Here is an 11,116-nt window from a genome sequence, read left to right on the forward strand (position 1 = left end):
CCCAGCCCAATAAATAACAATATCGTGCAAATCACAAAGCCTTTACAGTTAATTTGATAATTATAGTGCAGCAGTTTACAAATTATTTTTTATTCATTATTTTATCACATACTACAATTGAATTGTTTTGTATTTTATATATTTCCTTTCCTTCACTGCATAATACATTTTATTACTTTTTTTAATTTAATAAGCCAGAGTCGTCGAAACTCAAGGGCCATTTTTATATATTTTTTAACAGGCTAAAAGCAACTTTGCTGCAATAGATATGCTAAGAAGATCTATAAACAATGGTGTCTTGGTTAACGTCATTAATCTGTTTCAGAAGGTTCGACTCAAACTAAAACCTCTAACCAAAGCAAATTTTCCCAAAGAAAATAATGACATTTTAACACAAAGCACCTTTTATGAATAATAACCATTCAGAAAATGATGCAAAAACAAAATTTACCTAATAACTACATTCAATATATATATATATATATATATATATATATATATATATATATATACATACATACATGCATACACACACATACACAATCTACAGTTAATCTACTGTTAATGAAAACAGTTTTTGATTTGTGAAACCTTTATTCTATTTGTGGAAATGCAATAAAGGCACATTGGTAAGTTTTTTTTTTCCAACATCCAGTGCATGTCAGACCTTGAAAAACGCTGGCCCTAGAGCTCAAATGCGGACTGGATTAATCTACAGATCATGAATGTTGATAAAAACACTGTATGTGACACCTTTATTCTGTTTGTGAAAATGCATTAAGATACATTTCTCTCCGTTTTCATCCTCTATCCCATATTAAACCTATTGTGCTGTTTAAAAACCACTGGACATCCCCAAACCTGGACTGGGTTAATCATAAAAAACATAGTTTCTCATTTATGAAAACCAAACATACCTGTTCCTTGAACTAAATATGTAAATTATGTAAATAGTGAAAATTCAAATGTGTTACATCAAACACACCCATGGTGCCTGGAGGGCTCATTCAAATGTGTCAGTTAAATGGTAATGGTAAACGGTCTTTCACTTGTATAGTCCTTGCCTACCTCCAAGGCACTCAAAGCACATTTACCTAGTGATGATGACGCAGCATCAGGACCAACTGGGGGTCCAGCATCTTGCCCAAGGATACTTCCACATGATCAAGGAGACAACCACTCTACCACCTGATTCATGCCGCCCAATAGTTAACTCTCTTACTTATCTGCAGCATCTAAACTGGAGCTCCCTTGAAGCTTAAAGCAACATCAAGTAGCCGAGCCCCCTGCTCAGCCTGCTGTCCCCCGGGGAGGAACTCTGCAGACAGCTCTCTGTAGGTGCTGCAAACTCTGCGCTGCTGGACGTCCTTTCGGAGAATGCCGTGCTTCCAGCAATGGCGCGCCTCTCCGTACAACGCCACCAAAGATCTGCGTGGGAGCAGCACGGCAACGTTCACCTCCTCAGCCAGTCCCAACAGAGGGAGACCCTGCTCCAGTGACATGGTTAGAGTGGTGTCGGACAGCATGTTGACGGTGACCAGGCGCTCCCCCCACAGCCAGGAGTCGTCCAGGTGGGGGTCAATGGCGGAGCCTCGCTGAGGATGGTAGTCCAGATTGCACTGCTCCACAGGTTTGAAGTCTGACAGATTTGCCTCTTGCTGCATACGGAGGACTAGTTGATGGCTCAGACTGGGAAGTCCACTGAAGCTGCCGAGGCGTACCTTCTTCTTTTTGAAGTTCACTTTTGGGCCAAAGTCCTGCAACACCAATGTTACAAATCGTATCATCAGTGCAAACTATGTGGATACATGATCTGCTTTGAAACTACCATCTTGTACCTGCTTCTTCCGACCAGACTGGGACGGATTCCAGACATCCTGATCCATGCTGCTTATCAGCTCTGTCTCCTCCTCCTCGGATAGGAAGTTCTCCCACAGGAACACCCCAGGAAAGGGAAAAGACGAAGGCTCTGCATCTTTGCGAACAGCTAGCTTTCTCTCAGGGTCATAGAAAAAAAGATGCACAACCTAAATGAACAAAGACACTTCATTATGTTGGCAGTGACTTATAATCATCTGTGTGCACTCTGTCTATTAGCAAACTGGCATGTTGTCATACAGTAAACCAATCAATAACAAGCCGTGGTTGTATGATTAAGTACTTGTGTGTGGATCCATCTAAATGTCAAGGCCATTTCAGTTTTGTTATATGTTTATTTTAACACACATCTTTGTTTTTTGTTGCAATGAATGTACAATATCCCATTAGGCCCACCCCATTAACAAGGGATTGTTCCCTGACGGCGTTGGTCGCTTGCCATTTAAGAAATTATTTGTACGTAATAGCAAATAAGTCCGTAAAATACATGTCACTACAACACTGATTTACCTTCTCTTCCTGTAAGAGACTTTCTTTCAATTCCTCACACAGAAGACAGTGCCGAATACCTTTGCAAGCACAAGAAGCAACAACATCCGGAACCATCATGCCAGCCTCTTCTTCAGGAATACTTAACGGGTAGCGAAGCTGTTAGATTGCTATCGCCACCATATGGACATGGTGGGTAGCTAACTAATTTAGGGTGCCAGTCCTACGATAATCCGCGTTTAATTCTCTCACCAAAAACGTCTGCTATTTTGTTTCGTTCTATTTGTAAGATTTCTGCTCCTATACTAATATGTTTCATACGTGATTGCACTGCAATGTAATGCCACTTTGGGTGTTAATAACGTTAAGGAAAAAAGCTAGCAAGCCAAGCTAGCCTTAGAGAAATTGAGCCTGAACGAAGAAAACCAGTTGTACCACATTTAAATAACTGTTAATCTCGAATGTATACCAAGATGCTAACTTGTTTTGTTGGCCCCGCTCTGCTTTCAATAAAGCTTTTACAGAGAAAAAAACCCTGCCTCTTAAACCACACCCACCGGAAATACGTTCATTCCCCGGGAAAGTTTCTGTTGTGTTGGTAAGTTGACGACGTCTCTCGAAGTACATTTAACTTAAATAATGTTGCTTTCGTTGTCTTGAATGTTATTAATTACATTGTAACTGTACACATAGCTTACGCTTGTATGGTGGCCAGTTTCCATTACCACCCCTGTTTTAGTAGCTTAGCTAGTCTTTATTCACAAATATTCACTGTAAAGCTGTTATGTGATATATTGTATATAGTGTAAGTTTTACTTTAGTAGCTTTATGTTCCTCGTATCGTCGAATGAACAGTATTGTTGTATTCACACGTGGGCGTGTTTACAAGGAAGGAAACCAGAAGCGAACAAAAGGTAAAGGCGAACACATTTGAGTGTCAATTCAGCGCCCATTCCATTCAATTCATCGGTAGGCATGTTTGTTTTCATAAAGTTTAAGACTCAGAACAAAACAGTTAAATAGAAGTGTTGCTTAAATATGATAGAAATCTATTGATCACGTGTTTACTATGTGATACTGTGGTCAGTGGATGTGTATGGACTCTTTGTTCATGTAAATGTACTCTGAGGGTGTGGTCAGTCTTCATCATTTCTTTGTTAGGCTTGACTTCATCTTAAAACTGTACTTACACTGATTTTTCTTCCAGAGAAACAATGGCGAAGATTACAGAGAAACTTATACTGGAGAAAGGCTCTCCAAAAAGCAAGAAACTTGAAGACATTAAGACATTAAAGTAAGCACACTGTGGTGAAGCACGTGCAGATGATGGAAAAAACTCACTCACAATGCATTTCTTTACAGTCTTTCCAAGCTTGGGCTGAAATGTGCAGACTTACCGGTCAAGCTGCTGTCCCGTCTTCAGTCCCTGGAGCACTGGGATCTGTCTGGAAACAGACTGCAAGAGCTGCCTAAAGACCTAGTCCTGCCCGAATTGCGATACCTGGACCTGAGCGACAACCAGATGGAGGACGTCACCTCTTTGGAGTCCTTGTGCAACCTGGAGGAGCTCAAGATGGAGGACAACCTTTATATTACTGTAATGGGAAAATACATGTTTAAACTACAAATGTGTATTTTTAGTTTCAGTATTGTATCTGCTTTTTTATATTGTACAGTTGTGGCCCTACAAAAATGCCCTTTCAATCAAAGATTAACCTATTCTACTTTGGCTAATATTGCTTCTCCTCTCCACAGGTGAGTGACAATTACAAGCTCATGTCACTCCTGCCCAATTTGAGGAGCTACAATGGCAAAGACATTACCACCACCGCCAACCATGTTCGCTTTGTGTTCACTGAGAACCTGAGGACCAGGGTATGAAACTTTGCTTGCAATGTTAGCCACAATGTTGTCTTACACTGTGTCTCATAGATTGTTGCAGTTTGGGAGAAGAGCTTTGGTCTCCCTGATCCTTTGACAGAGGAGAAACTGTCCGCCCTGGAGGAAGACTTTGTTAACGCCGCACGCCAGCAGGTGAAATACGGACCCAGTTCGGTCAGCAACTTCACAAAGTGGAAGGTAATCTTATTTGTAAGAAAATTAATATATACACTATTATTCAATTTAGAAATGATTATTTTTGAGATACATAATATAAACATATTTCACTCTCTGTAGTGGAGTAAAGAAACTTTCAGTATAACACATTCATTCATTCATTTTCTACCGCTTTTTCCTCACGAGGGTCGCGGGGGGTGCTGGAGCCTATCCCAGCTGTCTTCGGGCGAGAGGCAGGGTACACCCTGGACTGGTCGCCAGCCAATCACAGGGCACATATAGACAAACAACCATTCACACTCACATTCATACCTATGGACAATTTGGAGTGGCCAATTAACCTAGCATGTTTTTGGAATGTGGGAGGAAACCAGAGTACCCGGAGAAAACCCACGCATGCACTGGGAGAACATGCAAACTCCACACAGAGATGGCCGAGGGTGGGAATTTAACCCTGGTCCTCCTCGCTGTGAGGTCTGTGCGCTAACCACTAGTCCGCCGTGCCGCCCCAGTATAACAAATTATGCTGCACAATAGTTGTCCAACAAAGTATTGCAGATAAACAATGTTATTGTCAACATTTTTTCCGGACTTTCCAGACATATGCGGCACTGTACACTTTTTGGTGTGGTTCACAGTGGTGCACTTTGGGCACTTCACAGCAGATGAAACATACTGTAATTGCCACCGTTTTGTATTATTTATTTAATAGTATTATCACAAACTCGTTTATCAATATGACGATGCTCCAACGGGCTGAAATCAACATCAGATTGTGTTTTATACACAACAGGCACCAAAAAGTATTTGATCGTGTAGCACAACACACAAACACAAAGCCAGCGAGTGCACACTCGCTAGCGCCCCGCCTCTCCCTACTGGGATAAAGAGACTGTGACTGACAGGAGTGTTCACTTACCCTCTTCAATCTGTTATAGAACCAAAGCACCCATGAGTTGAGACAGACGCACAGTGAAGTGAAGTCCCAAACATGCATACACATGTCAATATATCAAGGCTGGCAAAATTACAGAGTTTGTTTTCATTTATTGTGCATTTAATTGATTATTGGCCTAGGCCCAGGCCTAGTTCTGGCAACTAACTGAAAAATTATGCTAAATAAATTTTTTAATTCACTATTTGAATTATCTGCTATACTGAAGACGGCCACCAGAGGGCGAAGAAAGCCTATTCTCATTGACTTTAATTGAAGCTGCCTGCATCAACCAGCTTCCAGTGCCATCAAAACATTGCCATTGCTTTTGCTTTGTCCAAATTAAAGAGAGTCATACATAGCATGCACGTGTTGTTTTTTTTCTGATAGGTTGCGATCATGGCCACAGAGTATATTCGCTGTCTGATGGAAGCAAAGGAAGAAACGTCCAACAAGACTGATGTAAGACACAAGACCCCGTAACAGCTTATTTCTTAACAAATAGTTGATACTTAATGCAGTGTGCTCATGTTGTTATCCAGGAAGTCTCAACCCCTGTCAAAAGGAAGCAAGAAACTCCCTTGGCGACAGACTCTGAAATGCATCTGAGACCCAAAAAGCTGCGGTCCGATCCATTGGCATCCTCTGTTGAGGACAGCCCTCGCAAGTCCAGCCTTCGCCTTAAAACTATTACTGGCGGCATTCCCTTACGCCCCCATTGGAGGGCGCAGTGTTCCTCCACCCCTACGCCAACGTCGCCGAAGAAAGAGGTGGCAAGCAGGCGTTCAAATGTGCGGACTGTGCAGATAACGGCAGCCAGTGAAGCTCAGGATGAACGCAAGGACACGAGTGATGATGTGATGAAGAGCAGCAGCAAGACAAGGGTAAATACTTTTGTCTCCAAACGTGGCCATTAGAACACAATTGTTTTGGCACATTTTAGAACAGATTGAACATAAATGCTGATATTATTATTACTGTGGCTGGAGCGCAAAGAAAAAAATCTTTATGTATAAAAAGTTGCTTGTTTACCTTTTTAATAATGATTTGTAGTGCATGAGAAATTGGAAACAAACATGTAGTTCTCTATGACCACATGGTCTTTTATTAATAAGTATTTTACATAAACAAGAGCAACAGAACCACTGTAGGAAGTTCAGTTCAGTTCAATTTATTGTCTCCCTTTGGGGGAAATTTGGTTTAGAGGCACGGTACAGCTGCATACAACCAACAGAGACATACAGTACATGACAGACAGAGTAAAATCATATACAACAAGCATAAACCAGAGCATAAAAAACACCAGAACCATACTAGTTCCCAGAGGGATCAATGTGCAAAAAGGGGATCATCTGAGCTGTGCAATTGCCAACTGGTAGCTGGTAACGGTAAGGCGCAAACTGGTCATCCAGCATTAATAGCACCAATAGTTGAATAGTACAACCAACATTTTAAAGTGCACGCAGAGGTAGATAGAGCTGCTGGATTCTGACCACACAATGAAAAATGTCACGTTTGGAAATACAGCAGAAACTGTCAAATGAAACGCTTAGATCATAAAATGTTTATGTTTCAGAACAACAAAATTAGGTAATGCATGGCATCATGTGAGATGGCAGCAGTTTATTCCAAAAGTTATCAAAGTGAGAAATGTAACAAAGATGTATCACAACAAAGCATCAATAATGTTGTAATTGTGATCAGGACCAAACTGCTCAGTCAGCATTAATAGCACGGATGAGTTCACTGTAAGCAACAGTACCACAAGTGTAACACACATTAGCCCTAAAAATGATTTTAATGCTTAAAAATGTATAATATACCATTCACAGATACAGTTGTACACATTAATAACCAAGTAGGCATACAGGCATACAATATACAGTATTGTACATACAAAACATGCAGTTACACATCACATCGTGTCAAAGCTTCCTGCTGGAAAATAGTTAGTGAATCGACACCTCTAATGGCGCCACCAAACCACTTTCTATTAAAGTTAACATAAAAAATCAAGTATTTGCATTGTAAAGTCAATATGCATGGATGGTGATGCACTATATTTAAGAAACATGTGTCGTCCCTCTTCTTTGCAGCCGGTGCGTCTGCAGCCTCTCCACGTGCTGCAGTGCCACAGCAAGCAGGACAGCTCAGAGGACTTCTCCACTCAGCTGTGGGCCTGCGCCTTCCAGCCTCAGCCTGACTCTTCTGGTACTTGGTGACTCTCACACTGTTGTGTCTTCACTTATACTTATCATCACGTGTTGGCTTCAAGAACAGGGTCTTTTTGTTTTTTCTAACAGGAAGCCGCTTGGTTGCAACCTGCGGTGGAGACTCTCTGTGTGTGATAGACTGCGAGACAGGCATGGTCATGAAGAAGTATAAAATCCCTGGAGAGGTTGGTAGAGTGGAAGCTTGTGCCAGTGGTTGTATTTTCATATTAACTCCAGTCTGCATAGATTTTTTTCCATTGGTAGGATATCCCCTTAAATTGATTTCATGCACCAACCATTTAAAAGCCTTTGTCCAAAAAGCAGCCCACAGATAATTTTTTATAGATACTTTTTGTATTTATTTATTTATGTATGTATTGAAATATGAGCATTTAAAAGGACACATTTTTTATCAGATTTTGTTAAGGTGTTTGTAGGTGATTGTTTCAATCTCGGAGGAGCTCAGTCTGTTAACCAGACCTTTGCTCCTCACCCACAGGAGTTCTTTACGTTGGGCTGGTCCACAGTGCTGATGTCCAGAGGGGGTGGGGCCTCGGCGCAGCCCTGCAGCATCCTGGCGGCGGGCGGAAAGCGAGGCCTGGTCAAGCTGATTCACCCCAAATACAACGTAGCCTACGGGGAGTTCCGTGCCAGCCGCAAAGCGCTGTCGGTGCTTCGCTTCAACCACCGTCGGGGCAACTTCCTCTTTAGTGAGCGGCCTCCTCATCTCACATATTAAAATGACAACTGTTTCACGAGAGACTAAAGGCCTTCTTGTTTTCTAGCGGGCTCGTACGACAACAGGATAGTCCTGTGGGACATCGGAGGTGTGGATAGCAGCTACAACTTTAAAGTTGTGTGAGTGTTTCAACTTTGTTTTAAAAACTATGTTCATCCTTTGTTATTCTCTGGCAGACCCGGGCCGTTGTTTGTGACCGCCACAATGAATGAAATGAATATATGTGACATAATACTGGAGGGAAAGATGACTTTGTGCTATGAAGTGCTGTATTGAGATGCTCTCTGCTGTGTTTCCAGGCAGCTGCTGGCGTTGGAGAGCAGCGCCCCCCCGCTGCACATCTGCATGCCCCCGGGTCAGCCCGACGCCCACCTGTTGGTGGCGTGCGAGGATGGCCTGCACTGTTACAACACACGACTAGCACCCAGCAACGCCACCAAGAGGTCTGTTAGACTTCAAGTTCGACTCCCACAGAACTGTTGAGATTTGTCATACCAAAGTCTTCTGTGCTCGTGAAGGTCCAAAGAAGTGGAGATCACCTTCCCCGTGTACGAGAAGGAAGACAAAGACCATGACTACCACACTGTGGACGGCCTCAGCTTTCTCACGGACGACATTGTGGGTCAGTAGTGTCAGTGTACTCCCGAATCATAATATTCTGTACCCTTGTCTAATTGTTTGTGGTTTTCAGCCTCCAAGAACTTCACGCACAGCTGTATCTACCTGTGGAGCTGGAGCAGGACGCGGTCTCAGCGGCCCAACAAGAGTGGATGCATGAGAGCCGCCATCCTTGCCGAGCTGCGCTGGGCCAACACTGAAATTCCTTACCTGGCTCTCAACACCTGCCCCGGTAAGCTCTGCTCCGCCACTCCCCTCCTGTCTGCTTCCTGTCCTCATTTGTCCTTTCGACTCTCAAGCCTGAGAATGTGGGTGTGGTCAACTGGCACAGTTGTGTTTTATTCATTCTGATAGTGATGACTTAGTTCCTGCTTTGAGCAATCTATTGCTTTTACTGTGAAGCTATTTCACTGCAGTGTTTGTCAACCAAACTGTGACACACATGTTTTCTGACATATGCACCTTTTTGGGACGTTCAGAATCAGAATCAGAAATTGTTTATTGCCAGGTATAATCAAACACATACTAGGAATTTGTCTTGGTGAAGTAGGTGCAGACACATCTATTAAGAATGAAAATACAAAATATACAGTATAAATGTATATACACAGTCTGTAAGCACAGACTGATTGTTATTCCAAAAGAGTCCAAACTGACCGTTAATGTACAAAATGAGTGGTTAGGCTGTCAAGACTATTTGGCACATTTCACACTGTTGAAAATGGTGATTAATCATGATTCATTAATTAGTCATTTGACAGCTCTATATTTTAATCAGTTGTATATTTTTTTATTTTTGAAGTTGTATATATAATGTGTGTTGCACATGTATTGTATGATATATCAGCATTTGAAAAGATGTGTCTATCAAATTGTATAAGAATCTGTTGTGTCATCACTGTATGCCGATGGTTAGCATGTCAAACGTTTGTATGTATGGACACTACTGCCTTCCCACTTAGTCCCACTTTTTAGTAAAAAAAAATTATAATTCTTTGAGTTAATTTTCATTTTGTCGTAAGGCCGAGCTTACATCGTGTGCGGAGACAACGAGGGTAGGCTGTGGACGTACCACGTCACTGATGTCCAGAAGCATGGCTTCCAGGAAGGAACACCCATTGAACCCACCGAGGTAACATTTAGTCACACAGGAACCGTCCTCCCTCGCACATCCCCATGATCAGTTAAGACGAGCTTTTCTTCTGGCCAGGTGCTCCAGTGGCCCAACCCCGTCCGCAAGGGTCTTGACCAGATGGAGGGCCCGTCCATCAACAGCGTGGCCATGGACTCCGAACTCCAGTACCTGGTGGCCCTCAGTGACAAGAACATGGTGATGGTGTGGAAGAGGGGGGAGTCATTGTGAAGATTGAATAATTTCATTTAGAGGCTATGTTGTTTTTTGTTAAAGAGTACCAAATGTTGGTATGTAAGAATTCAGTGAAATGTTACACCCTATTCTGTGCTATGTAAACATGCATACTTACAGTAAAAACAAACTTTTATTTTGTTTTTTTACACACATTCTTTTTAGTACGAGATATACTGATGTAAAAATGTCACAATTTAGACATAAATTATGCAAATTGTACCAAGGAATTGTCACTATGTGACACAATCATTTTGCCAAAAATATTAGAAATGCGGCTGCCAAGCAATAAAGACAATATTGTACAGTGAAACAACTGCTTTTTCCTCATTACCCTGAGTATCTTTGACGAGCATCCTCAAAAGCACTGATGTGTTTCTGTCATAGAGAGAAATATTCCAAAAAGAACTCAGTAATGAATAGCTACGCCATTCTTGTTAAGCACCAGAAAAATAGTTTTTAGGCATGCTTGTTGCCAGTGTTTCCAGGAGGCTAGTGAGAATGTTTCCGGTGGTGAAGATGTCTTCACGGAGGGCATCCACTCTTTGAAACTGATTTTTGTAAACTTCACTTGCCATCCATCCCCAAATGTTCTCAATTGGAGGGATGCCCCCAACAACATATCTGCATAGCCATCTTCCATTTGACGCCCCTGCACAATGTGAAGTACCATTGTTCCAATGAAGGCAAAAGCACCCCAGATCATGATGGTGCCCTCTCCACTGTGATCTCCTCTTAGGTGCCATACAAGTAACACTGGAAGCTGTCAAGATAGTCAAGGTTCCAATTTTGTGCCAAAAATAGACATGTGGCAACAACCT

The 11,116-nt window shown here is 42.1% G+C and overlaps 2 protein-coding genes across 3 annotated transcripts; one reads left to right on the forward strand and one right to left on the reverse strand.

Moving 5' to 3' along the window:
• Nucleotides 1–580: 580 nt before the first annotated feature.
• Nucleotides 581–2,550, reverse strand: alkbh4 (alkB homolog 4, lysine demthylase). Its single transcript, XM_058087348.2, has 3 exons — nucleotides 2,389–2,550; nucleotides 1,839–2,027; nucleotides 581–1,757 (listed from the first exon to the last, which is right to left on the reverse strand). The coding sequence occupies exons 1-3, from the start codon at nucleotides 2,485–2,487 to the stop codon at nucleotides 1,236–1,238; spliced, it is 810 nt and encodes a 269-aa protein (XP_057943331.2). The 5' UTR covers nucleotides 2,488–2,550; the 3' UTR covers nucleotides 581–1,235.
• lrwd1 (leucine-rich repeats and WD repeat domain containing 1) lies at nucleotides 2,550–10,602 on the forward strand. 2 transcript variants are annotated; one of them, XM_058087236.2, is made up of 17 exons: nucleotides 2,550–2,559; nucleotides 2,883–2,965; nucleotides 3,575–3,661; nucleotides 3,730–3,964; nucleotides 4,123–4,242; nucleotides 4,300–4,446; nucleotides 5,750–5,821; nucleotides 5,902–6,243; nucleotides 7,456–7,570; nucleotides 7,663–7,757; nucleotides 8,072–8,282; nucleotides 8,358–8,430; nucleotides 8,611–8,754; nucleotides 8,830–8,933; nucleotides 9,003–9,161; nucleotides 9,952–10,061; nucleotides 10,140–10,602. In XM_058087236.2, exons 3-17 carry the CDS (start codon nucleotides 3,582–3,584, stop codon nucleotides 10,290–10,292), a joined length of 2,160 nt encoding a protein of 719 aa, XP_057943219.2. In that variant the 5' UTR covers nucleotides 2,550–2,559; nucleotides 2,883–2,965; nucleotides 3,575–3,581; the 3' UTR covers nucleotides 10,293–10,602. The 2 variants fall into 2 exon arrangements, with proteins under 2 accessions (XP_057943219.2, XP_057943218.2); XM_058087235.2 differs by lacking the exons at nucleotides 2,550–2,559; nucleotides 2,883–2,965 and adding an exon at nucleotides 3,175–3,281.
• Nucleotides 10,603–11,116: the final 514 nt, after the last annotated feature.

This window comes from Doryrhamphus excisus, linkage group LG21, assembly GCF_037039965.1.
Source record: "Doryrhamphus excisus strain RoL-2023G ecotype Guam linkage group LG21, RoL_Dexc_Guam_v1.1, whole genome shotgun sequence".
NCBI classification, from domain to species: domain Eukaryota; kingdom Metazoa; phylum Chordata; class Actinopteri; order Syngnathiformes; family Syngnathidae; genus Doryrhamphus; species Doryrhamphus excisus.